Source organism: Pan troglodytes, chromosome 19 (genome assembly GCF_028858775.2).
Source record: "Pan troglodytes isolate AG18354 chromosome 19, NHGRI_mPanTro3-v2.0_pri, whole genome shotgun sequence".
Classification (NCBI taxonomy): Eukaryota; Metazoa; Chordata; class Mammalia; order Primates; family Hominidae; genus Pan; species Pan troglodytes.
The window spans coordinates 11270724-11296715 of NC_072417.2; the positions used below are offsets into that span (position 1 = coordinate 11270724).

At 55.2% G+C, this 25992-nt stretch overlaps 1 protein-coding gene across 5 annotated transcripts in view; it reads right to left on the reverse strand.

Moving 5' to 3' along the window:
• Positions 1-611: 611 nt before the first annotated feature.
• Positions 612-25992, reverse strand: part of NXN (nucleoredoxin) — a 180423-nt gene continuing 155042 nt past the window's right edge. For 4 of the 5 annotated variants that reach the window (XM_016931115.4, XM_009431521.5, XM_016931114.4 and 1 more), the window contains exons 3-8: positions 24988-25121; positions 23713-23813; positions 20471-20577; positions 6502-6681; positions 5080-5204; positions 612-2413 (exon numbers count right to left, since the gene is read on the reverse strand). In XM_016931115.4, coding sequence (XP_016786604.1) covers positions 2231-2413; positions 5080-5204; positions 6502-6681; positions 20471-20577; positions 23713-23813; positions 24988-25121 — 830 coding nt within the window. In that variant the 3' untranslated portion in view covers positions 612-2230. The remainder of the gene's footprint in view (positions 2414-5079; positions 5205-6501; positions 6682-20470; positions 20578-23712; positions 23814-24987; positions 25122-25992) is intronic. The other variant, XM_016931117.4, reaches the window with a different exon arrangement.

The following is a 25992-nucleotide window of genomic DNA, read 5'->3' on the forward strand; positions in this document are numbered from 1 at the left end:
AATGGGCAAGAATGTCCACAGCAAGGTACGCGATCTGAGGATTCACCCTCCGTCCAGGGCCAAGTCAAACCAGGAGAGACGGTGGCCAGGGCTCCAGGAGGGATCCGCCTCTGCCACGGTCATCCAAATGAGCTTCCTGCTCAAACCAGGAGAGACGGTGGCCAGGGCTGCAGGAGGGATCTGCCTCTGCCACGGTCGTCCAAATGAGCTTCCTGCTCAAACCAGGAGAGACGGTGGCCAGGGCTGCAGGAGGGATCTGCCTCTGCCACGGTCGTCCAAATGAGCTTCCTGCTCAAACCAGGAGAGACGGTGGCCAGGGCTGCAGGAGGGATCTGCCTCTGCCACGGTCATCCAAATGAGCTTCCTGCTCAAACCAGGAGAGACGGTGGCCAGGGCTGCAGGAGGGATCCGCCTCTGCCACGGTCATCCAAATGAGCTTCCTGGCTGCCGGAAACCAAGAAGATGTGACAGATGCTACATCCTGGGGGTCTCAAAACTCCTGGGACTCAGCTCCCAGCTACCAGGTATCCTCCACTGCCCGCCCCGGCAGAGCACAGGACCACAAGCAGAAACAACTTTTGTGATCAAGGACAGCAAAGGCCCAGGGTGGATGAGGTCCAGAGATGCCTGCTTTATTTCCTACGGGGTGATCGCATTTCAGGCTGGTAACATCACATAACAAGTCTAATCGCCAACTAGTTGTACGCCTCTGAACTACAAGTCAACAATCCAATTCAGCAAGGAACAACAGTGTCAACAGCTCATTAGCGGGTGGGGACCGGATTTTCCAAATCAATGGTCTTGGCTGGCAGAGTGCTGAGTGGGGCCAGGGGTAAGGCCCAGGGTGGTTTAAAGTCCCTGACACCTGAGTGAATGAGGCTAAAACGCTTGGCCGAAGCCGTCCATCCCCAATCCTGAGAACAGAGTTGTTTGTTTCTCTTTTGGGGGTCAGGTCAGCCCAAGTAAGAGACCAACAACCTACCTGGGCCGATACAAGGCGACACAAGGCCCACCCGTGGCTGACGCACCCTCCACCCTCACTCCATCCCGGGGCACAGCTCCTTCTGCTGGTGCTTAGGAAAAGGCGAGGCTTCTGGTAATTTCTTATCTTTGTAGTTCTGCTTTGAAAAGAAAAGGGGGCCGGGCACGGTGGCTCATGCCTGCAATCCCAGCACTTTGGGAGGCCGAGGCGGGTGGATCACCTGAGGTCAGGAGTTCGAGACCAGCCTGGCCAACATGGTGAAACCCCGTCTCTACTAAAAATACAAAAATTAGCCAGGTACGGTGGCGGGTGCCTGTAATCCCAGCTACTCGGGAGGCTGAGGCAGGAGAATCACTTGAACCTTGGGGGCGGAGGTTGAAGTGAGCCAAGATCGTGCCGCTGCATTCCAGCCTGGGCGACAGAGCAAGACTCCATCTCAAAAAAAAGAAAATAAAAGGGAATAGCAGGGGTGATCGCACGTGGGCGTGGGCACCTCAGCAGAGATCAGGGGCCTTGGGCACAGAGCTGGGTGGAGTGAGAGGTCCACCCTCACTCGTTAACAGAATTTCAGGATCGTGGGAGCTGTTTGTATGATCTCATCAGGAGGTGGGAGCTCCGTAAAAATCAGCCGTTACTATATGAACCATTACCTTAGCTACATTTTTCTTCTCACCCAAAAAACCTCCACAAGCTTCCTTTTGCATTTGGAGATCCCCTGCCTGAGAACACGAGTGGGTGCTTTTCTCTCAGACCGAGGAAGACTGCGTCGCTTAGAAAACAATGTCCTCACCCGCAGCTCTAAGCGGAGGCCCTTTCTCAGCTCAGCCTCCACGCAGGTGTCACCCGGCGGTTCCCCTCTGGCCGTCCGGGGCTGTGTGTGCCGACGTCAGAGTCAGAGCCCGAGCGGGACCCAGCGGCCCTCCACGCTCACTCTGCCCCGGACACCCTGGCAGATCCTTCACCAAAAGCTAGTGACTTTGCGAAAGCCATGCAGCCCCGCTCTGGCCGGGCCCCCGGCCATCCCGTGCTCCCAAACAGAGTCTCCAAACACGGTGGACTCTGCCGCTGCTGATTCCGCACCCCAGGGTGCTGGCTGAGGAGTTTACTGCAGAAACAAGGCACCACAGAGAGGCTGGACACTTGGGTGATGGGATTCGGGGCACGCTGGGTAAGTCCAAGGGCGGAAGGAAGGAGGGGGAGGAGGAGAAGGCTGAGTTTTAAATAACGTCTCAGGAGGCCGGAGCCACGCTAGATGGGCTCCGGTTTGAGCTTCTCTGCTAGGAAGTCATTCACAAAGGCCTCCACGATGGCGGGGGTGATCTCCTCCACGTCCATCACGTACTTGGCCCGGGCTGACATGTCCAGGATGGTGAGCAAAGGGGCAGCCTCAGGCAGGTTGGTGTAATCTCGCAGGGAGTCAGTCATGTCATCCTGAAGCCGTCAGGAGGGAGAGAAAACCAAGAAGTTTTAAAGAAAGGAGGGGGAGAGTCCCCTGGGCCCAGTCTCCCCAGGTGTGGTAGCTCCCGCACCCTGAAGAGCAGGCGTTTCCCAAGCAGGGGGCTCCCAGCCTGGGAAGGAGGGAACCCTGCCCTGCCTTCCGGAGGAAGGGGCTGCTTTGTAAAATTCTCTCTTTGCATCTGCCCTGCAAACCACTAGGTAAGTCGTTTATATTTAATTATTTATGTATTTATTAGCATCAACACCATTTTAATACGTCCTCAGCATTTTATAAATGCCACAGTCTTTTTTTTTTTTTTTTTTTTTTTTTGAGATGGAGTCTCGCTCTGTCACCCAGGCTGGAGTGCAATGGCACGATCTCGGCACACTGCAAGCTCCACCTCCCGGGTTTAAGCAATTCTCCTGCCTCAGCCTCCTGAGTAGCTGGGACTACAGGCGCCCACCACGCCCAGCTAATTTTTTACATTTTTAGTAGAGACGGGGTTTCACCATGTTGGCCAGGCTGGTCTCGAACTCCTGACCTCAGGTGATCCGCCCACCTTGGCCTCCCAAAGTGCCAGGATTACAGGCGTCAGCCACCGTGCCAGTCTAGAAATGTCATAGCCTCTGATTGTTTATTTTTGTAACCAACTGTCAATGATTTGCAGCCCCACTGTGGGTTATCTGAGGCCAATCTGGACTTCAACTCTGGAATGTTTTTAAACAGAGACAGCTCACTGTGTTCCAACTCCCACCCCTATGGTTTCAGGCAGGACAGGAGCTGCACAGCCAGCCAGTTCAGAAGACAGCGCTGCTTAAGCACTGTGGAAGCTTACGCGGCCTCACTACTTATCTGAGAAGGAAGCTGGCACTTTATCCTACATTCCCAGCAGCTGTCCTGGTGAATTCCCCTAATAGCAGACATAGCCTCATGCAGACACCAAGGCAAACACAGAAATCCAAAGACAAGGAGAAAGGATTCGTAAGGGAGCTACTTTTTTTTTGGAGATAGAGTCTCTCTCTGTTGCCCCAGCTGGAGTGCAGTGGTGCAGTCATAGCTCACTGCAGCCTCCACCTCCTGGGCTCAAGCAATCCTCCCACCTCAGCCTCCTGAGTAGCTGGGACTCCAGCCATGCAGCACCATGCCTGGCTAATTTTTGTACATTTTTTGGAGACACAAAGTCCAGCCCAGCCAGACAGGAGCCCGCAAACTGCCTTGGAGCAGCCCCTCGTCCACTCTGAACCTTGCCTCCCTCCCCTGTGAAACAGGACAGCGAATACGTTCCCAGCCAGAGAGCCAGGAGCGAAGGAGACAGCCCAGGTGAAATATGCGGCTCCGTGCCTGGCGTACAGAAAACCTGCAAATGCTCCTTCCAGACTTGACACCTCTCAAGGCCGCCCCCGCCCATGCCCGGCCCCTGCTGTGCTGCAGCCATCTTTTCTCAGAGCCATTCTGCAGGGGTTGGAGTCCCTGCATGCGGCGCAGCCTCCCCGGGCCTGGGCTTGGTGCGCAGTGGCTGGTGCCACCCCGAGGCAGGGCCTGTGAACCTCTTTGCTCCCCTCCACCCCCGGGCTGAGCAGGTGACTGGAGCCACCTGGGAAGGACCCAGGTGCTGGGCTGGGCAGGGCCAGGGGCTGAGGTGATGAATGGGTGGCACCGGGTGTCTGGCTGCCGCCTGCCTCCTCCGTGCCTCTCCTGGGATCCAAACACAGCGTGAAATCAGCACAGGGCTCTGACCAACTGGAGGTACAGATGGGTGGATGGAGGGCAGGGGGCGGCCTCCAAAACTGTCCGTCAGTCAGTGGGGTGGGGTGGGGTGGGGCGGGGAGGTGGCAGCGCAGGCATAGAGGAGGCTCCTGGGCTGGAGGAGCTCAAGAATGAGAGCCTGCACCTGTGCTGAGTCACGGAGACGCCCGTCTGCAGGGTGCAGGGTTCCAGGCCCTGGATAACTGGGCACCTGCGGGAGGGCGCTCTGCTGAAAGCCCCACTTTCCCACCCTGTGAAGAGTCTCCTGCCTGGTCCAGCCTCGCTGGAGACCTCAAAGGGACAGCCTGGGTGAAACAGATGGGGAGCGGCAGCAATTTCCAACCTCAGCACTCACCGGGCCGGCTGGGTGACCGCAGGTATAAGCAGTAGCCCCAGCCAGGATCCCTCTGATGAGATCGGCCCACTGCAGCCAGCGCGGAGGCACGAACCCAGCATTTTGTAAAGACTCAAGGGCCTGGTTGTGACCCAGGAGGTGTGGATCACACTTTGCAGCCACGGCCACTCTCCCCAGCCGCTCAGGCGGGAAGCAGCCTGGGGACGGCTCCCTGCTGACCTGAGGCTGCCGAGCATGGACGGGAAGAGGAAGCAGCAGGGGAGGGAATGGTTTTCCATGGCGAATGGCTACCTTTCCTTGCCACGTTTGTCTGTGGGCTCTCTCGGAAGCACAGGCAGCCCTGACCCTGGGGTCCTTTCAGACAACCCTGGGGCCAGGATCACTCCTGTGCCAGAAGTCCCAGCTGAGCCAGCCCTGGGCCAAGCCTCTCCTCCGCACTCACCTCCCCGGCTACGAACCAGCTGAGCCAGCCCTGGGCCAAGCCTCTCCTCTGCACTCACCTCCCCGGCTACGAACCAGCTGAGCCAGCCCTGGGCCAAGCCTCTCCTCTGCACTCACCTCCCCAGCTACGAAGAACAGAAGGGGTGCCTCCTCCTCTTTGGCTTTGTACTTGGCAATGATTTTCTCAGCTATCGGCTGAATCAGCTGCTTGGCCGCCTCGGACTCTCCGTCATCCTCAGAATCTGTGATTGGGGTCGTGGGGAGAAAAAGACGGGGAGAAAAAACACTGGCTTGTCAAACAGAGCGGCACCCGCCGAGGGGGCCTGAGCTGCAGAAACGCCCGCCTGAGCAGCCCCTGAACGGAAATGAACTTCCCCTTGGATACAGGTCTTGCTCCCTGCAAGCATGGGTGTGTGTGCACATGCGTCCCAGCAGCAAAGCTCACAGTGCTCTCCTGCACCGGGCTCCCCAGGAGGAACCTGCCTCACTGAGCAGCTCTGCTCTCCCAGGTAGACAGTCTTCCCACTGAATTCCTCACAAACCCGCCTGGGAGGCTGAGCTTCCCCTAAGCCAGGACCTGAGGCGCCTGCTAGTGTTTCTCTCAGCCACAGAATGAGAAGCCATGACCTCCGACCTCCGACCTCCTAGTGAAAATGGCAGAAGAACTGGTGGTGAGTGGGAGGGGGTGAGGACTGTGGTCTGGTCAGCAGCTTTTTTTTTTTTTTTTTTTTGAGACAGAGTCTCGCTCTGTTGCCCAGGCTGGAGTGCAGTGGCGCCATCTGGGCTTACTACAACTTCTGCCTCCCCGGTTCAAGCGATTCTCGTGCCTCAGCCTCCCGAGTAGCTGGGATTACAGGCGTGAGCCACCACGCCCAGGCTCGTACAGTGATTCTGAGTTGTTGGCCACCACGCCCAGGCTCGTACAGTGATTCTGAGTTGTTGGAGGGGAGCCACAAGTCCAAGGCAGAGGGCCAGGTTTTGCAAAAGGAACCAGGGTCATCCCATCAGACTGCAGGGAGCCTGGCATGGATGCGCCTGTGTCCCCCTGGCCCGGCTGGGCAGTTACCCACGGAGCTCAGACTGGGTGAGATGGGAGACGGGGAGGTGCAGGCGAGGACAAAGGAGCCAAGGCAGCCACCGGGCTGGAGCAGCTCTTCAGAGCACAGAGGATCCGCAGAAGCAGCCTTGGTGAGCCTTGGCCAGAGGGGCCCAGCCCCCGCAGCTGCCGCGTGTGCCACCCGCCCTTTCCAACAATGGGTCTGCGCATGGGGGGCCCGAGGGCATCCTCCCGGCCTGACCTATTCTGCCCAGCTGGCAGCTGGGGAGCAGCTAGGAGGGAAAGCGCAGCTGCAGCTCCCACAGGGGCCAGCCATGAATAAATCATTGGGGTCAAAAGCAAGGCTTCAGGGAGAGACAAAGGCCCAGGCTTGCACTGCTGGTGACAGCGAGAAGCGGCAGGGACAGGCTCCTCCCAAGTGAGGCCCCTCCTGTCCCGCCCCCCAGCCACCCCCTCGCCCCCTGCCCCCGTGAGCTTCATACCTACAAAAAGGACGAGGCAGGGGCCCTCGTTGAGCTGCGCGGCGTTGGAGTCGGAGAGCTCCAGCACGGGCTTGGGGTGCCAGGGGAACTCCCGGCAGTCCTCATCATTCAGCACCTCCACCCGCCCCTGCCGCGTGATCACCTCGCCCTGCGGGTCCAGCATGATGAGCGTGGGGATGCCTGCAGGGAAGAGGGGGTGCTTGGCCGCTGGCCCGGGAGATGCCGGCCCTGCCTGGCAGGAGGCTCGCGGGGTCCAGCCCGGGGTCCCCCCGACCATGGTGGAGCCCACCGAGGACCTGGTACAGGCTCACAATGAAGAGGCCAGGTCTAAAGTCACAAAGCCTGGCCAGGGGGAGCCATGGAACCCCCTCGGGTCAGCCTGTCACCTTCGCCTTTCAGGGCCTCAGGATCCTCAGCTGCAGCCTGATGAGTGTGTTGTCGTTCCTACCTTATTCCGCTATGGAAAGATCAATGAGTTCATGCGGTTAAAGAACTTAGAGTCTGGGAGACTGAGGTGGACGGATCACTTGAGGTCAGGAGTTCGAGACCAGCCTGGCCAACATGGTGAAACCCCCGTCTCTACTAAAAATACAAAAACTAGCTGGGCGTGGTGGCGGGCGCCTGTAGTCCCAGCTACTCGGGAGGCTGAGGCAGGAGAATCGCTCGAACTCGGGAGGCGGAGGTTGCAGTGAGCCAGGAGTGCACCACTGCACTCCAGCCTGGACGACAGAGCAAGATTCTGTCTCTAAACAAATAAATAAATAAATAAGAACTTAGCACAGGGTCGTGGCACATCGGAGCAATCACTCACTGCTGGTCTCCCAAAGACACAGAAGACCTTCCCCAGCTGCTGGGGGTCAAACACGGAACAGGCAGTGCAGTGACCACACGGCGGACTTGCTATGGCCACCGATGCAAGACGGGTCCTCGCCCGGCCACAGTGAGCGCAGGGCCAGTGCCGCCGGGGGGAACCTGAGGCTGGCCGCACAGGAGACTCGAAGAGGACAGCTGACTGCAGCCCCTGCCGTCTGCACCCCAGCTCCCCCCCTCCCCAGGGCTGCAGCCCCCGCCGTCTGCACCCCAGCCCTCCCCGCTCCCCAGGGCTGCAGCCCCCGCCGTCTGCACCCCAGCACGCCCCCCTCCCCAGGGCTGCAGCCCCCGCCGTCTGCACCCCAGGTCCCCCCCTCCCCAGGGCTGCAGCCCCCGCTGTCTGCACCCCAGCCCTCCCCGCTCCCCAGGGCTGCAGCCCCCGCCGTCTGCACCCCAGCTCCCCACCTCCCCAGGGCTGGGGAAGAAAAGTAACAGAAAGCTTGCCTGCAAACCACAAACCGCGCAACCCCAACCAAAAAGCCTTCAACGAAAACTCAGAGAAAGCCCCACTCTGGTCAAGGTGCACGTGGGTTTTCTGTGTCTCTGTTCTTTTTACCCCACTCCCCGCAGCCTCTCCTCCAGCCAGGGCTACAGGCCTCCACCCACGGCCCACCCTTCGGGGACCTTTGTCTCTCCATTGGCAGCCGCTCCCCCCACACCCTGCATGTTCCAGACGCCTCTCCTCCTGGGCTGCCCAGAGCCTGAATTTTATGTGAAAGTCAGAGCAATTTAATATTTTATAGATTCCCAAGGATTCGGTCAGTAATTTGCTCCGCTGACATTCTCCTTCCCTGTCGGGGGGATGCCGAGGTACCAGACATGTGGCCCTCGTGTTTCGTACCCTGCTGTGGCCACCAGCACCGCGGGCGTGCCTGCCTTCGAAAGGAATCAACGAATCCATTATGTTCACACCTATGAGACAAAGTGGCTGATGTGTCAGGGAGTGGGTCCAGAGAGAATAGGCTCTTGAGAACAGCCACTCCGACATCACACACACACATACACACACGCGCACACGCGCACACACACACGGACGCATGCACACAGGCGCACACACACATGCAGCCGGCTCTCGCTGAGGATTTTCGGGTGTGCTCAGCGTGGACAGTGACCGAGGAGCCGTGTGTGCTGCCGCACAAGAAACCTGGGCATTTCCAGCCACGTCCTCAGGCTGCATTTTATCCCCTGAGGCCGGGGTCCATGCCCGCTGTGTCCATCCATGAGGCTCGGGGGCTGGTCTCGAGGCTGCAGCCCAAAGGGAACCGGGGCCAGGGGCCACCACAGGGACAGCTGGCCACACAGGAGCCCTCCACATCACCACACACCCTTCTCAAAATCCCCCCGGCAAGGTCCTTCCTCAGAGTTGGGTGTTTCTGAAATTGGGCAATTATGAGCACTGGGGTAAACCAGAGCCCCTGCTGCTGTGACAGGCCCCACGGCCAGCCTGCGTGTGCCCTGGCGTGGGATGCCGAGTGGGTCTGTGGAAGAGAAGCAGGCACGGGAGACGGGGAGGGAGGAGAAGCCAACCTGAAGGCAAAGCTGCCCATTTCCCGGCTCAGCGCCTGGGGCTCTCCGAGGGCCTCCTCCAAGCGGCCTTTTTCCTGACTGTGGCTGCAGCCTCTTTTGAGTCCGTGCCTGCGGGGCCCAGGACAGCAGGGCGAGGACACGGAGCCCCCACCTGGCTTCTGAGGAGCACTCAGGGGCTTCCCCCGAGGAACGGCTCCTCCTAAGACGAGGTGTGCCAGGACGGGCCGTGTTGGGCCACGTGACTGTCTGCATAAGCAGAAACCAACTTGGGCCCAAGGAAGCCACTCGTGTTCGGCCCCTGCACGGAGGAAAGCACCCACGTCTGCTGTGCCAGGCTGCCTCCCCTCAGCTGGTCCTGACGAGCTTGGCCTAAAGCCCTGACGAGTGCACATCCCTCCAAAGGTGAACCAGGGGCGGGAAACAGGGAACTGGCTTCTGCGGCCGTCTGCCCTGTGCTAGGCACGGCACAGATGGCACTGGCTAATCCTCATCACAGATGGGGCGGGCAGCATCAGGATCCCCCTAACAGATGGTCAAGGTGACCCCCAGGTCACCCAGCCAGGCAGTGGTTACAGTGGGGATGGGGGTCACCCAGCCAGGCAGTGGTTACACTGGGGACAGGACCCTGATCCACCTGTTGCAGAAGCTGCTGCTCTTCCTGCCAGGCCGTGGACGCTTCTGGGGTCCTCATAGCACCTGCGATGGGGACTGTCTTAACCAGGGCGGAGAAGTCCTGTACCTGCAGCTTTCTGCACCACCCACCTCCCTCTGCTCCTGGGGGAGAAGGCTGAGACCACAGCCACCATTACCCTTTCTCCCCCTTCACACACGCCCTGTTCCCCCAGCCCTTGAAGCAGGTTCTCTGAAATACACATTTTTTTTTTTTTTTTTTTAGACGCAGTCTCCCTCTGCTGCACAGGCTGGAGTGCAGTGGCGCGATCTCGGCTCACTGCAAGCTCCACCTCCCGGGTTCAAGCAATTCTCCTGCCTCAGCCTCCCAAGTAGCTGGGGTTACAGGTACACACCACCACACCCAGATAATTTTTAGTAGAAACGGGGTTTCCCCATGTTGGCCAGGATGGTCTCGAACTCCCAACCTCAGGTGATCCGCCCACCTCAGCCTCCCTAAGTGCTGGGATAACAGGCGTGAACCACCGTGCCCAGCCAGTGTAAAACACTTTCTAGCAGAGTACCTGGTATATTGATATTGTAAGCATTCTATAAGTATTGGCTATTATTATAAACCAGTTTTTTTTTTTTTTTTTTTGAGACAGAGTCTCACTCTGTTGCCCAGTCTGGAATGCAATGGTGCGATCTCAGCTCCCTGCAGCCTCCGCCTCCTGGGTTCAAGCGATTATCTTGCTTCAGCTTCCCCAGTAGCTGGGATTACAGGCACCCGCCACCACACCTGGCTAATTTTTTTATTTTTTAGTAGAGACGGGGTTTCACCATGTTGGCCAAGCTGGTCTCAAACTCCTGACCTCAAGTGATCTGCCCGCCTTGGCCTCCCAAACTGCTGGGATTACAGGTGTGAGCCACCGCACCCGGCCATTATATTCTTTTAATCATCCCTAAACTGATTATTTGGCTCGTGAGAAGGCAGACATACGGAAAACTGGGAGCTTGCTCTAGTGAGATCAACAGAGTCCTCCGTGATAGGCTGGAAGAAGTTAGCTAAAGAAGCAGAAAGCAGAGACACTGTCAAGACCGTGGTGAGGGTTCCGGCAACAGTGTGATGTCTGCCAAGGGTGGGGTTGGCGTGCTTTTGCTTCCACCATCCCAAGCTACACTCCTGGGCTTGGAACACAGACTCTAAGTTCCTAGAGAGGGCGCAGCCCTGAGTCCCCTGCTCTGTGACATGAGTGGCGCCTACAGACCCCTTTCACCGTCTCCCTCAAAACACACAGAAGAGTCAACTCCAAACTCTCTTCTCCAAGGAGGAGCCTAGTTGCAAGTATTTAAAACCATCTCAAAGCCAGGTGCGCCGAGACTGTCCCACGGTTTAGTCTGGTGACTTTTCCACTGCCAACAAGACACGGAGTTTTGAAGCAGGTGGGGGCTGGGGCAAGGAAGCTGAAGGGGTCCAGGACCCTGGGAGGCAGAGAGGAGCGGGCAGGGCTGTGACCCAGCCTTCTCTGCATCTGGATGGCAACGTGATCTGAGGCAGCCAGGAGGAATTACCCAAAGACTGCTGGGAGCTGGGAGGAGCAATGGAGGAAAAGCAGGTTCTAGAACAGAAAGAGCTGGTGAGGACGCACCAGCAGGCAAAATATTACGTGATCATGAAAATGTTCCTTACGAAGACCATAGCGACGTGGCAAATTTTTGCGCCATACTGTTTAGTAAAAACTGCCGAGCGCACAGTGCCGTGTGCACGTGACGAGTCCGTGTGAGCGGCGGGCACCTTACGAGCCAGTGCGAGCGGCGGGCACCTTACGAGTCTGTGTGAGTTGCTGCTGAGGCAGGAATGTGGGTGGGATGACAGTGAGATATCTATGTCTAGTTACATTTTCTTTAACGGCAGCCTATTTAGCTCGTTAACATCAGATAAAAATCAGAACTGAAGAGCCGTGGGGGTGAGACGGGATGACAAACACCAACCAATGCCCGGAATCTGTTCCTCGGATCCTTCCGTTCCTCCCTCCTCCCGGCTCCCCCAAAACACTCCCCTGCTTAGAGAGTTAAGGAAAGGAGCCGGGCACGGTGGCTCATACCTGTAATCCTGGCACTTTGGAAGCCTGAGGCAGGTGGATCACCTGAGGTCAGGAGTTCGAGACCAGCCTGACCAACATGGTGAAACCCCGTCTCTACTAAAAATACAAAATTAGCCGGGCATGGTAGCGCACCCCTGTAGTCCCAGCTACTCAGGAGGCTGAGGCAGGAGAATCGCTTGAACGCGGGAGGCAGAGGTTGCAGTGAGCCGAGATCACGCCACTGCACTCCAGCCTGGGCGACAGAGCGAGACTCTGCCTCGAAAAAAAAAAAAATTAGACAAAACACATAAAAAAGAACTGCAAAACCGCTCTAAAGGTCTCGAGGCAGTCCCTCTTCTGGTTGAAACGTACAATCTCCAAATGTTTCATTTTTATATAAACAGATTCTGCCTCAAATCCATTTTTTTGAAAGGGGCAAAGGAAGAGAGTCAAGGAAGGGAACGGGATGAGGAAGGAGGGAAGCAGAAGAGGAAGAAAGAAAAGGAGGCGGAGAAGGCAGAGCGGGAGGAGGTGGCACAGGAGGGAAGAAGGAAAACAGAGAAGAGGATTCAACGCTGGAGGAGCAAAGGGCCCTCACCCCGGCCGCCCGGCACCTCTAGCTGCTTCGGCATCTGCTCCAGGCCCTGCACAGCCCTCAGGCCGTCCGCCCTCCCTGAAGGCTGGGGCACGGGAGCCAAACCAGCCAGGGCCCCTGGCCTAAGAGAGAAGGGGCTGTAAACCTCCCTGCAAAGAGTGCCATGCTCCCTGGCAGCTGAGGATGACTCAGACAACTGCTAATGGGGTCTGTCTTCTGCCAGGTGTGTTGACAACGGTCTCCTTAGAAAAAGAATTTTCAGCACTGCACACGGCTGCACATTCCCCAGGCTGCGTAAAGCCCAGGGGTGGCGGGGGGCAGCACTCTGGAAGCCAGTTATTCCCATGAGACCAGGAGGTGGGGGGACGCCAAATGCCAGGCCCTTGGTGAGCCCAGTGGTCCTGTGGAGATGGGTCACACAGCCTGGCTCAGCCCAGGGCACCGAAGGATGCCGGTGGCCAGCCTGTCAGCAGCAGTGGGACTTTGGCCAGGCCGGCCTGGGGCCCAAACTCATCATCAAGACCACGGCAGAGGCCGCCACCCTGTAAAATGGACAGCTCAAGGGTACAGCCTCGAGGCCCCGACTCCCCCACCCGTACCGCCCCCCAGACACCTCAACGCACTGGCAGCATTTGGCAGGCCCCCTTCACTCGGCAGGGTGATTCTCAAAACCCCAAGATGCTTATAGGACTCCGGGTTGTGCGGTTACCCAGTTCTGCTTTTTTTTTTTTTGAGACGGAGTCTTGCTCTGTCGCCCAGGCTGGAGTGCAGTGGCAAGATCTCCGCTCACTGCAAGCTCCACCTCCCGGGTTCACACCATTCTCCTGCCTGAGCCTCCCGAGTAGCTGGGACTACAGGCGCCCGTCACCACGCCTGGCTAATTTTTTGTATTTTTAGTAGAGACGGGGTTTCACCATGTTTGCCAGGATCGTCTTGATCTCCTGACCTCGTGATCCGCCTGCCTTGGCCTCCCAAAGTGCTGGGATTACAGGCGTGAGCCACCATGCCCAGCCATAGTTCTGCTTTTTTTAATTTTGGAGACAGTCTCGCTCTGTTGCCCAGGCTGGAGTGCAGTGGTGCGATCTCAGCTCACTGCAACCTCTGCCTCCCGGGTTCAAGCGTTTCTCCTGCCTCAGACTCCCAAGTAGCTGGGATTACAGGCGCCTGCCACTGTGCCCGACTAATTTTTTTTATTTTTAGTAGAGATGGGGTTTCACCGTGTTGGCCAGGCTGGTCTTGAACTCCTGACCTCAGGTGATCCGCCCACCTTGGCCTCCTAAAGTGCTGGGATTACAGGCGTGAGCCACCACGCGTGGCCTGGGTTACCCATTTTCACCCGAGCCTGTCAGAACACTCTGCCCTCACATGACTCAATCCACAAAATGACCAGCAGATCAAGCCACTGCCCCAGTGTAAGTCCAAAGACAGGCCAGGTGGAGGCGGCTCCCTTTGGGTGCAGGCAGGGGGTGTACCTGGCACTGCTCTGTGAAGGAATCTTTATACAAGCTCTTCAGCGGGAGAGAAACAAGTGAGATGGGACTGAGACCCCAGGGCACAGACAGACTCAAACAGGGAGCAGGACGTCCCCAGAGAAGCCCCACAGGATGTGCAGACCAGACACTCCAACAGCCCGGACCCTGCAGAGCGACTGTGTGTGTGCGAGTCTGTGTGTGCGCGTGTGTGATGGCGCGAGTGTGCATTGTGTGTGTAGGTGAGTGTAGGTGTGTGAGTGTGCATGTGTGTGACTGTAGGTGTGTGCATGTGTGTAGGTGTGTGTGCACATGTGAATGTAGGTGTTTGCATGTGTGTGTAGGGTGTGTGTGTAGGTGTGTGAGTGTAGGTGTGTGCGAGTGTGCATATTTGTGAGTAGGTGTGTGCATGTGTGTACGTGTGTGCGCATGTGAATGTAGGTGTTTGCATGTGTGAGTGTAGGGTGTGTGTAGGTGTGTGAGTGTGCATATGTGAGTGTAGGTGTGTGCATGTGTGTAGGTGTGTGTGTGCGAGTGTGCATGTGTGTGTAGGTATGTGCATGTGTGTAGGTGTGTGTAGGTGTGTGCATGTGAATGTAGGTGTTTGCATGTGTGAGTGTAGGGTGTGTGTGTAGGTGTGTGCGTGAGTGCATGTGTGTGTAGGTGTGTGCATGTGTGTAGGTGTGTGAGTGTAGGTGTGTGCGCACATGTGAATGTAGGTGTTTGCATGTGTGAGTGTAGGTGTGTGTGTGCGCGTGTGTGTGAATGTGTGAGCGTGTGTGTGCGTGTGTTCACATACCTGGAACACATCCACTGAATGACACTGGAAGCCGTAACCACGGAATCACACAAAAGCTCAGAAATATTCAGAATTCAATCAAAAATACTGGTCAGAGTTTTGTGACGCTACAAAGCTTATGAACGAACGCACAGTTCCTTCAGAGGTTTTTCGGCCCAGCCTGGCCACATTTAAATATCCTCAGAGGCAAAGAAAGGCAAACTCCCATCAAGGGATGGTGCAGTCTAGGGAGGGTGGCTGGCTTCTAAGACTAGAGAGAAGCCAGAACTGATACCAGTGAAACCAGGGACTGAGTGAGACGGGCTCTGAAGCAGAAACAGCCCCCGGCTTGGAGGACAAGGACAGGGCACCACAAATAGTGCCATCGACGCGGACGGAATGCCGCACGTGGGGCTCAGCCCAACCTCGAAGCGCTGAGAAGACGCTTCCAAAATGATATCCCTGGAATGATATAATGATTTCCTTAATACCTGAGCATCTTTCAAACCTAGGAGGATCTGGAATTAAGTTTAGAAATATGAATCAAACTCATGCCACTGACGTTTCTGTGTGTCAAGAAGTGCATGCATATTTGGTATTTAACTTCAGCATTTTTTTTTTTGTTTAAGAGACTACGGCCGGCCGGGCACGGTGGCTCACGCCTGTAATCCCAGCACTTTGGGAGGCCAAGGCGGGCACATCACCAGGTCAGGAGTTTGAGACCAGCCTGGTCAAATGGCGAAACTCTGTCTCTACTGAAAATACAAAAATTAGCTGGGCGTGGTGGCAGGTGCCTGTAATCCCAGCTACTCAGGAGGCTGAGGCAGGAGGATCGCTTGAACCCGGGAGGCAGAGGTTGCAGTGAGCCAAGATTGTGCCAATGTACTCCAGCCTCTGGGTAACAGAGCAAGACTCTGTCTAAAAAAAAAAAAAAAGGGCCGGGCACGGTGACTCATGCCTGTAATCCCAGCACTTTGGGAGGCCAAGGCGGGCAGATCACATGAGGTCAGGAGCTCGAGACCAGCCTGGCCAACATGGTGAAACCCCGTCTCTACTAAAAATACAAAAAATTAGCCAGGTGTGGTGGTGGGTGCCTGTAGTCCCAGCTACTCCAGAGGCTGAGGCAGGAGAACGGTGTGAACCCAGAAGGCAGATGTTGTAGTGCGCAGAGATTGCACCACTGCACTCCAGCCTGGGTGATAGAGTGAGACTCCGTCTCAAAAAAAAGAAAAGAAAAAAAGAAAAAAGGCTGTCCTAGGGTACCTTATTAGTTTCAGGTGAACCCCTGGCCTGAGCGTTGGCCACCAGCAATACCGGCCACCCACGGGCCCTCACATCCAGGAAGGAACTCCGTACCTCAGAGAGGAAGATTCTGCTCCACGGATGATGAGGTGCTGGGAAAGAAAACGCCTCTATGTGGAAAGGCCTCCTGACCCAACGGAGCAGCAGAGGGGGCACGGCAGCAGCTCCACTCTAAGTGACAAGTGTCCGTCTTCCAGGCCCTCGTACGAAATGACACGCACTCGGACCAACACTGTCGTGTTCGTGAAGACATCGTCACACTCCGCTCCTCAGATATGCCCGACTGTCCATCTCATCCTGTCCACTCAAGGGCAGCACTGGGCCCCTCTCCTAGTGACTTCCCGTGGAGCTCAGTACGGAGAGTATGGGATGGTCAGCACGCACTCAATACATTGAATCCGGCCGGGCGCAGTGGCTCACGCCTGTAATCCCAGCACTTAGGGAGGAATTTCACTCTTGTCACCCAGGCTGGAGTGCAGTGGTGCGATCTCGGCTCACTACAACCTCCGCCTCCCAGATTCAAGCGATTCTCCTGCCTCAGCCTCCCGAGTAGCTGGGATTATAGGTGACCACCACCACGCCTGGCTAATTTTTGTATTTTTAGTAGAGATGGGGTTTCGCCATGTTGGCCAGGCTGATCTCGAACTCCTGACCTCAGGTGATCCACCCACCTCGGCCTCCCAAAGTCCAGGGATTACAGGCGTGAGCCACCATGCCTAGCCAGTAGTTACAAATTCAGCTGAGTCTTCTAGATGCTAAAGCAAAGAAAATAATTGTGGTTCATAATGAAATTCAAAGTATACAAAAGATAAAAACAAAAGCCTGCCACCCGGTAGGTTTTGAAGACGACGAGGCACTCACAGTTCAGCTGACATCCATCTGTACGATGAGGGCGAGTGTCCACTCTAGATCCCTAAGCTCTGTAGGTTTTGAAGGCGATGAGGCACCCACAGTTCAGCTGACATCCATCCGTACGATGAGGGCGAGTGTCCACTCTAGATCTCTAAGCTCTGCAAAGCGCAGGGCCTGTATCTGTTTTATTCAAGATAAAAACGTTCTTCTTGGCCTGAACCTTTAACGTGCCTCCGGATCATGTGTGAGGGGTGCTCCAAGACCCAGCCACGTCAAACAGAGTCACACTTTGTACACACCTGTGCACACACACGCGCGCACACAGAGGCCAGTAGGGAGGATAAGAGGGGCCTGAATGTGACCGGCGGGCCTTTGTTAGAGGAGTCGGAGGAAGACACACATCAGAGACCATCACCTCCTGGTGTATAAGGGGAACAGGGATTAGAAGAAACCCAGGATATCTCTGTACTGAGAAAGGATGGAAAATCCACAGCCATCAGGAGGGGCAGGACACGGCGCTCGGTAACGCTTGGGAGAGACCTGGGCCCTACGTAGCTGACTAGCATCTCACCTGTAGCCCCTCCAAGGGCCTCTGGTTGCAACTGGAAGCTGAGGCCGAAACCCCTTCCCACTCTCCAGTTACAATCAGGCAGTCACATCGCTTTTAAGTAACACAGAGTCGTTCTGGGGACGAAGACCTGAGTCCCATGGATTAGAAGGACAAAGTACAACCCACGTATTTTTTTAAAGTGCAAAATGCTTACAGCCCCCCAGACCTTCACTGTCCCTGTCATGGTCTCTGAGGAAGGAGAGTGCCCTGTGAGGACCAGGCCAGGTCCATCCTGTGACGTTGCAAGAAAACGTGTCGGCCGGGCCTCTGCACGTGCGGTTCTGTCCGCCGGGACCTTCCCTCCACCATCTGCTTGGTCCGTTCCTACTTGGTTTCCAGATCCACTGGGGCATCCTTGGTCTTCTCTGGTCTCCCCAACGAGGCCAAATCTCCCTACCCCAGCACTGGCGGCTTCGCATTCAAAGCACTCACAGTTCAACTGACATCCATCTGTATGATTAGGGTGAGTCTCCACTCTAGACCTATACGCTCTGCAAAGGGCGGGACCTGTATCTGTTTTATTCAAGACTGTGACTCCAATCCCAGGCAGAATGCAATGGCATCCAGTCAGCCCTCAGTAAAGACATTCACTCAGCAATGAATGAATAAATGAATTAAGAGATGGGAAGCCCTCCTGACCCCCACACAGTGGTAATTCAGCCAGCTATTCAGGACCACTGGCGTAGGGGCATCCCGAAACTTATCTCAACAAACACAGCTCCTACCCCGAGGCACGGGCACCTTAAGTGTCTCTGCAGAGGGCCAGGCACGAGTAAGCGCTGACCTCCTTGGCATCTCCAACTTGGGGCCTTTCCTTCTGGTCCACTAGGCAACATCATGTCCCTCAACTTCTGTTTGGAAAGCAAACGCTTTCATTTATGCTGTTAACAGGAGGCAGCAGCACCCCCCGACACACCCCAAATTCCCCTAGGATTAACAAATGGATCTAGACTATTAATACTCCAAGTGTGGTCCATGGGCCGGCAACATCAGCACTGCCTGGAGGCTGCTCAGAAACAGTCTCTCAGCTCCCGCTTAGCCCCACCAAATCCAAATCTCCATTTTCAGATCTCCAGGTGATTCTCATATGTACTTGGGATTGAGAAGCACCAATCTAAAATTAAATATTATTTTTTAAAACTTCTGCTCCAAACAAACCCATATATGTATTCTAAATGGTGAAGAAAAAAGGTCAAAGAGCCTAATGAGGCCAGACGTGGTGGCTCACGCCTGTAATCCCAGCACTTTGGGAGGCCGAGGTGGGCGGATCACGAGGTCAGGAGATTGAGACCATCCTGGCTAACACGGTGAAACCCCATCTCATTAAAAATACAAAAAATTAGCCGGGTGTGGTGGCAGGCGCCTGTGGTCCCAGCTACTCGGGAGGCTGAGGCAGGAGAATGTTATGAACCCGGGAGGTGGAGCTGGCAGTGAGCCAAGATCGCGCCACTGCACTCCAGCCTGAGCGACAGAGCAAGACTCCGATTCAGAAAAAATAAATAAATAAATAAAAGAGCCTGATGAGATGCCCGTCAGGCACAGAACTTCTGGGTAAATCTGGATTTGTCTTTTTTTTCACTCTCTGTAACCCTAGGAGCACTGAGAACTCAATTATTAGCTGTATCTGTTTACAGCTGACCAGCATCTGCCACTAATGATACAAAGAGAACGCGTTTAACTCAGACTGCCCAGTTACCTGCTTTGTGAAGAGAAAAACCTGGCTGGGTGAAGGCTGGGAAGGAGGTATTCACACGATAAAGAATAAAAATACATTCAGTCTCATTAACAATCATTATTTCCGGCTGGGTGCAGTGGCTCACGCCTGTCATCCCAGCACTTTGGGAGGCCGAGGCGGGTGGATCACTTGAGCCCATGAGTTCGAGACCAGCCTGGGCAACATGGCAAAACTTCATCTCTACTAAAAATACAAAAAAATGAGCAGGGCGTGGTGGTGTGCACCTGTAGTCCCAGCTACTCGGGAGGCTGAGGTGAGAGGATGGCTTGAGCCTGGGAGGCAGAGGTTGTGGTGAGCCGAGATCACGCCACTGCACTCCAGCCTGGGCGACACAGTGAGACCCTGACTTAAAAATAGATATATAATTTCTGAAAAACACCATGATTAGTACTCTAAGTCCTAGTTTACAACACTCTCAGGAAATTGATTTTCTCACCGAGAAGGTGATACCCACTCAGCCCTCACTATCACGCCTCTTTACATACTTTACTTATTCATGCTCCCAACAATTCTCTGTGGCAAAGCTTTACCACCCCACTTTGCAGACAAGGAAACTGAGGCCCAAAGACTCTGAGTGATGAAACTGGAGATCACTCTCAAGTCTCTTTCACAGTAAACCTTTGGGATAAGATTCTGGCCAAGTCATTTGGGAGGCTGTGCTCCGTGTCCCAACCATATTAGAATCCACCATGGGCCAGGTGCAGTGGCTCACGCCTGTAATCCCAGCACTTTGGGAGGTCAAGGTGGGCAGATCACGAGGTCAAGAGATCGAGACCATCCTGGCCAACATGGTGAAACCCCATCTCTACTAAAAATACAAAAAATTTAGCCGGGCGTGTGGTGGGCGCCTGTAGTCCCAGCTACTCGGGAGGCTGAGGCAGGAGAATGGCGTGAACCCGGGAGGCGGAGCTTGCAGTGAGCTGAGATCGCACCACTGCACTCCAGCCTGGGCAACAGAGCAAGACTCCGTCTCAAAAAAAAAAAAAAAAAAAAAAGAAATGCACCATGCTGGACAGTCAGAAGTAGCTGTCTTACTAAGACAATATTTAGTATTAGTATTTTTTGAGACAGAGTCTCCCTCTGTTGCCCAGGTTGGAGTGCAATAGCACGATCTCGGCTCACTGCAACCTCTGCCTCCTGGGTTCAAGCAATTCCCCTGCCTCAGCCTCCTGAGTAGCTGGTACTACAGGCACCCGCCACCACGCCCAGCTAATTTTTGTATTTTTAGTAGAGACCGGGTTTCACCGTGTTGTCCAAACTGGTCTCGAACTCCTGACCTCAGGTGATCCACCTGCCTCAGCCTCCCAAAGTGCTGGGGTTACATTGTGAGCTGCCATGCCCGGCCTGACAATACTTATTTTTTAAAAATGGCTTAGAATTCACACCATGAAAATTCTACACTGCTGAGAAACATGAAAGGCACATGAATATTCATGGAAATAATGATGCTCTTCTTCTTAAAGGAAAGCCAAAGACACGGTGAGCTCAGGTGAGCAGGTTTCCAGGAGCCGCACGGAGCCGGGGCCTGGAGCGCCTACCTTGGATTCCGTACAGCCGGTTGAGGCGTGACCGCCGGGCCTCGTCAGTGTAGGGGACGGCGAGCCAGGGCATCTCACTGAAGTACTGTTTGAAGGACTCCTCCGACCTACAAAGAGACACACGTGGCAGGCAAGGCTCAGTATCCCCACTGCACCAACGCTGAATCCTCCCACCTCTGCCGAGTTCCGCACAGGGATGCTGCAGAAGCCGGGGTATCCCCACTGCACCAACGCTGAATCCTCCCACCTCTGCCGAGTTCTGCCCAGGGATGCTGCAGAAGCCGGGGTAACCCCACTGCACCAACGCTGAATCCTCCCACCTCTGCCGAGTTCTGCGCAGGGATGCTGCAGAAGCCGGGGTATCCCCACTGCACCAACGCTGAATCCTCCCACCTCTGCTGAGTTCTGCGCAGGGATTCTGCAGAAGCCGGGGTATCCCCACTGCACCAACGCTGAATCCTCCCACCTCTGCCGAGTTCTGCCCAGGGATGCTGCAGAACCCGGGGTATCCCCCACTGCACCAACGCTGAATCCTCCCACCTCTGCTGAGTTCTGCCCAGGGATTCTGCAGAAGCCGGGGTTTCTAACCACTGTGCTCCTTAGGCAACAGGCTGTGGGAGCGTGTTATTCTACCCCGGCTGGTGTCCACCAAGAAGCAAATGCCTCCACACAGCAGGTGGGTGCCGGCTAAGACGCCAGCCCACTTCAGCAGCTCCCATCCGGGCAACGTAACTCAGGTCCAACTTTCCATTTCTCAGCACACACAGGTCTTTCTTGCCTCAGAGCTCAGATGTGCACAGCCACTGCATACCCGCGGGAGTTCTAATTTGTGCACGGAACAGTGACTCATATGGGACCTCAAATTTAAACCAACCATATACCTATGATTCCACATGTAAAAAACCCTAGGAAAGGCACATCTACTCAAGCGGCAGAAGCGGATCAGGGGATCCCAGGGCTGGGTTTATGGGCGGAGACCGACCCAAGGAACCTACGGAGTGATGAAAATGTTCCGTGTCTTATCTGTGATGATGGTGGTTACGTGGTACGTACATTAGTCAGCTGAACTGTGTACCTTTGTTCCGTGCCTTGTCTGTGATGATGGTGGTTACGTGGTACGTACATCAGTCAGCTGAACTGTGTACCTTAAATGCATGCATTTTACAATATATACATTACGCCTCAATAAAGTTGATGCTTAAAACTTTAAAAAAGTGACTGTGGCCGGGTGCGGTGGCTCACCCCTGTAATCCCAGCACTTTGGGAGGCCGAGGCGGGTGAATCACGAGGTCAGGAGATCGAGACCATCCTGGCTAACACGGTGAAACCCCATCTCTACTAAAAATACAAAAAAATTAGCTGGGCCTGTAGTCCCAGCTACTTGGGAGGCTGAGGCAGGAGAATGACGTGAACCCAGGAGGCGGAGCTTGCAGTGAGCCGAGATCGTGCCACTGCACTCCAGCCCGGGCAACAGAGCGAGACTCCATCTCAAAAAAAAAAAAAAAAAGTGATTGTGGCCAGACATGGTGGCTCACACCTGTAATCCCATCACTTTGAGAGGCCAAGGTGGGCGGATTACTTAAGCCCTAGAGTTCCAGACCAGCCTGGGCAACATGGCAAAACCGCATCTCTACTAAAAATATAAAAATTAGCCGGGTGTGGTGGCCGGCGCCTGTAGTCCCAGCTACTCAGGAGGCTGAGGTGGGAGGATCACTTGAACCCAGAAGGTGGAGGTTGCAATGAGCTAAGATCGCACCACTGCACTCCAGCCTGGGCAACAGAGTGAGACTCCACCTAAAAAAAAAAAAAAAAAACTGACTGCTGCACCTGGCACGGCTTCACACTTAGACGGGAGCTGTGGCATGGCAGAGACGGGAGCTGTGGCACGGCAGAGACGGGGAGCTGTGGCACGGCAGAGACAGGGAGCTGTGGCATGGCAGAGACGGGAGCTGTGGCACGGCAGAGACGGGAGCTGTGGCACGGCAGAGACGGGAACTGTGGCATGGCAGAGCAGGACTGCGGGCCAATAAGCCAAGCCCAGGATGGTGGGGACACCGCAGATACAACAATGTACAAAGTGCCCTGCGTGTGCCGGCATCTCGGATCCTTTTGGGAACAGGAACATAAGCGGCAGAGGCCACTGGTGACTCAGTCTAAACTGGGGCGGGAGTTTTGAGGTGAAGGAAATTCACTGATAAGTGAGGCCTTAGAGAGGGCAAGAAGCAGAGGAAACTGAGGCTCAGAGGAGCTGACTGACTCCGGGAAGAATGCCTGTTTTGTGATTCCTTATCTGTGTGTATCCGTGTACATTCAAATAGCACCAGACACAGCAAAGGGCCAGAGCTGAGATAACAGCCATCCGGCCAGGCGCGGTGGCTCATGCCTGTAATCCCAGCATTTTGGGAGGCCAAGGCAGGAGGATCACGGGGTCAGGAGATCGAGACCATCCTGGCTAACATGGTGAAACCCCATGGCTAATACAAAAAATTAGCCAGGCATGCTGGTGGGCACCTGTAGTCCCAGCTATTCGAGAGGCTGAGGCAGGAGAATGGCGTGAACCCGGGAGGCGGAGCTTGCAGTGAGTCAAGATCGCACCACTGCACCCCAGCCTGGGCGACAGAGCGAGACTCCGTCTCAAAAAAAACCCAAAAAACAAAAAACAGCCATCCAAGACAGGTGTCTGATTACATTCGTCTCTGGCTCTTTTCCATCCTCCCCCTTCCTCCCCCTTCCCTGTCTCTTCACCACAATCTAAAAAGCTGAGCAAATCAGAAAATACGTCCTAATCTCAAACAATCCAGGCCTGAATTGGGACATCCCCCAGTATTTACAGCAAGAAGAGGTTTTCCTCAGCTCCCCTTCAGACGATTAAAGGAGTAAATGTGGCTGGGTGCGGTGGCTCACACCTGTAATCCCAGCACTCTGGAAGGCCAAGGTGGGCGCCTCATGAGGTCAGGAGTTTGAGACCAGCCTGGCCAACATGGTGAAACCCAATCTCCACTAAAAATACAAAAATTAGCCGGGCATGGTGGCAGGCACCTGTAATTCCAGCTACTCAGGAGGCTAAGGCAGGAGAATCGCTTGAACCCAGGAGGTGGAGGTTGCAGTGAGCTGAGATCACACCACTGCACTCCAGCCTGGGAGACAAGAGCAAGACTCTGTCTCAGAAAAAAAAGAAAAGAAAAAAAATGGATGTCAGCTACCTACAGAAAAGGGGCCCAGCACTTCACGGCACGACTGACCTGTCTGCACTAACGAAGATGATCTCGAAGTTCTGGCCTGCCTCCTTGATCTTCCGGTAGGATTCCACCAGGACCCGGGTGAGGCTTCGGCAGGGCGGACACTGAAAGACAGGACAGCAAGACCCGCTGCGTCACGCTGCTTCTCCACCTCCCAGCCACTCACCATCCAAGGCCGGGTTAGCAGGACTCAAGCAGGACTGGGACAGCAAAATCCCGTTCATGAAAGGGGTGGAAATGAGATGGGTATGGTGGCTACCTGGGAGGCTGAGGCCGGAAGATCGCTTGAGCCCAGGAGTTTGAGGCCAGCCTGGGCAACACAGCAAGACCTAGCCTCCTGCATGAGGCAAAAATAAACTTGCCTCTCTTAATGGTGGGCATCTGGCACAAGCACCCGCATTGACCCTATGCAGTGTGTGAGCAGGTAGCATGAACTCATCCACATGGATTAAGAGAAATATCCAGGCTGGGCGCAGTGGCTCACGCCTGTCACCCCAGCACTTTGGGAGGCCAAGGTGGGTGCATCACCTGAGCTCAGGAGTTCAAGACCAGCCTGACCAACATGGAGAAACCCCATCTCTACTAAAAATACAAAAATTAGCCGGGTTTGGTAGTGTGCGCCTGGAGCCCCAGCTACTTCAAAAGCTGAGGCCGAAGAATCACTTGAACCCGGGAGACAGAGGGTGCGGTGAGTTGAGATTGTGCCACTGCACTCCAGCCTAGGCGACAGAGCAAGACTCTGTCTCAAAAAAAAAAAAAAAAGGGCCAGGCACGATGGTTCATGCTTGTAATCCCAGCACTTTGGGAGGCCGAGGCGGGCAGATCACCTGAGGTCAGGAGTTCGAGACCAGCCTGGCCAACATGGCAAAACCCTGTCTCTATTAAAAATACAAAAATTAGTCAGGCGTGGTGGCATGCACCTGTAATCCCAGCTACTCGGGAGGCTGAGGCAGGAGAATCACTTGAACCCAGGAGGCAGAGGTTGCAGTGAACTGAGATCGCGCCACTGCACTCCAGCCTGGGTGAAAGAGCGAGACTCTGGCTCAGAAAAAAAAAAAAGAGGGCTATCGTTACAGATGAGTCAAAGAAGTCATTTCTTGCTGCTTTTTTCATTCATAATCATAAGCACTATTCAACCAGGCCTCAGGCACAGGAGAAGGCCAGAAGGCCGGGAAATTCCTGCCTGGGTGTCTCACCCCCAGAAGCCAACCACAGCTGGGCCTGCTGGGAACATCACTGCTTCCTTCTGTCTGAGCCAAAGGGGGTCCAAACACTCACCCAATGTGCGGAGAAATAGACGCCCACGTGAGACCCCTCCAGGCTGCTGCTCTCCAGAGACTGCCCATTGTTTCTAAGCAAGGGCCCTGCAATGACTTCCCTGAAGGGTTTCGGTCCCCAGGGGAACTCCAGACCTGAAACAGAAAACAGATGGTAAAAGAGGGTTTAGACCCTTCTTGATGACCTGGGACCCAGGAGACCTCAGAGCGGTTAAGACTCTTCTTTATGACCTGGGACCCAGGAGACCTCAGAGCGGCAGGCGTGACAATATAATCATCAAACAATACTTGTCAACACACCCACAGCGTCTGCAGCTAACACAGGAATCAAACTAGAGCCATTCCCTGCCCTCCTGGCAACGGTTCCCAAACCTGGATGGGTCACAAGGTCTGTCTTCCGGGGACTTTTTTTTTTTTTTTTGAGGCGGAGTCTTGCTCTGTCGCCCAGGCTGGAGTGCAGTGGCGCAATCTCAGCTCACTGCAAGCTCCGCCTCCCGGGTTCACGCCATTCCCCAGCCTCAGCCTCCCAAGTAGCTGGGACTACAGGTGCCCACCACCACGCCCGGCTAATGTTTTTTTTCTATTTATTTTTAGTAGACATGGGGTTTCACCGTGTTAGCCAGGATGGTCTCGATCTCCTGACCTTGTGATCTGCCTGCCTCAGCCTCCCAAAGTGCTGGAATTACAGGCGTGAGCCACCGCACCTGGCCCTTCCAGGGGCTTTTGAAAAGTACGAATGCCCAGGCCACTTCCTGAGGCTGGAGACCCAGGGGCAACGCAAAGATGTACGTGCAAAATGAAATAGGCTCCCCAGGTAACTCTGACGAGGGACTCGGTTTGGGAATCATCGCCTCGGGGCCTCGGGAATCAGCCCGATACCCAGGATTGTGGATTCACCTCCCAGCCGTCACATCCCAGCGGCTGTCAGCTCTGACTGTACTTGGAATCAGCTGGGGAGTTTAAAATACCACGCTCCTGGGCCCCACGCCCGGAGATTCTGATTCTA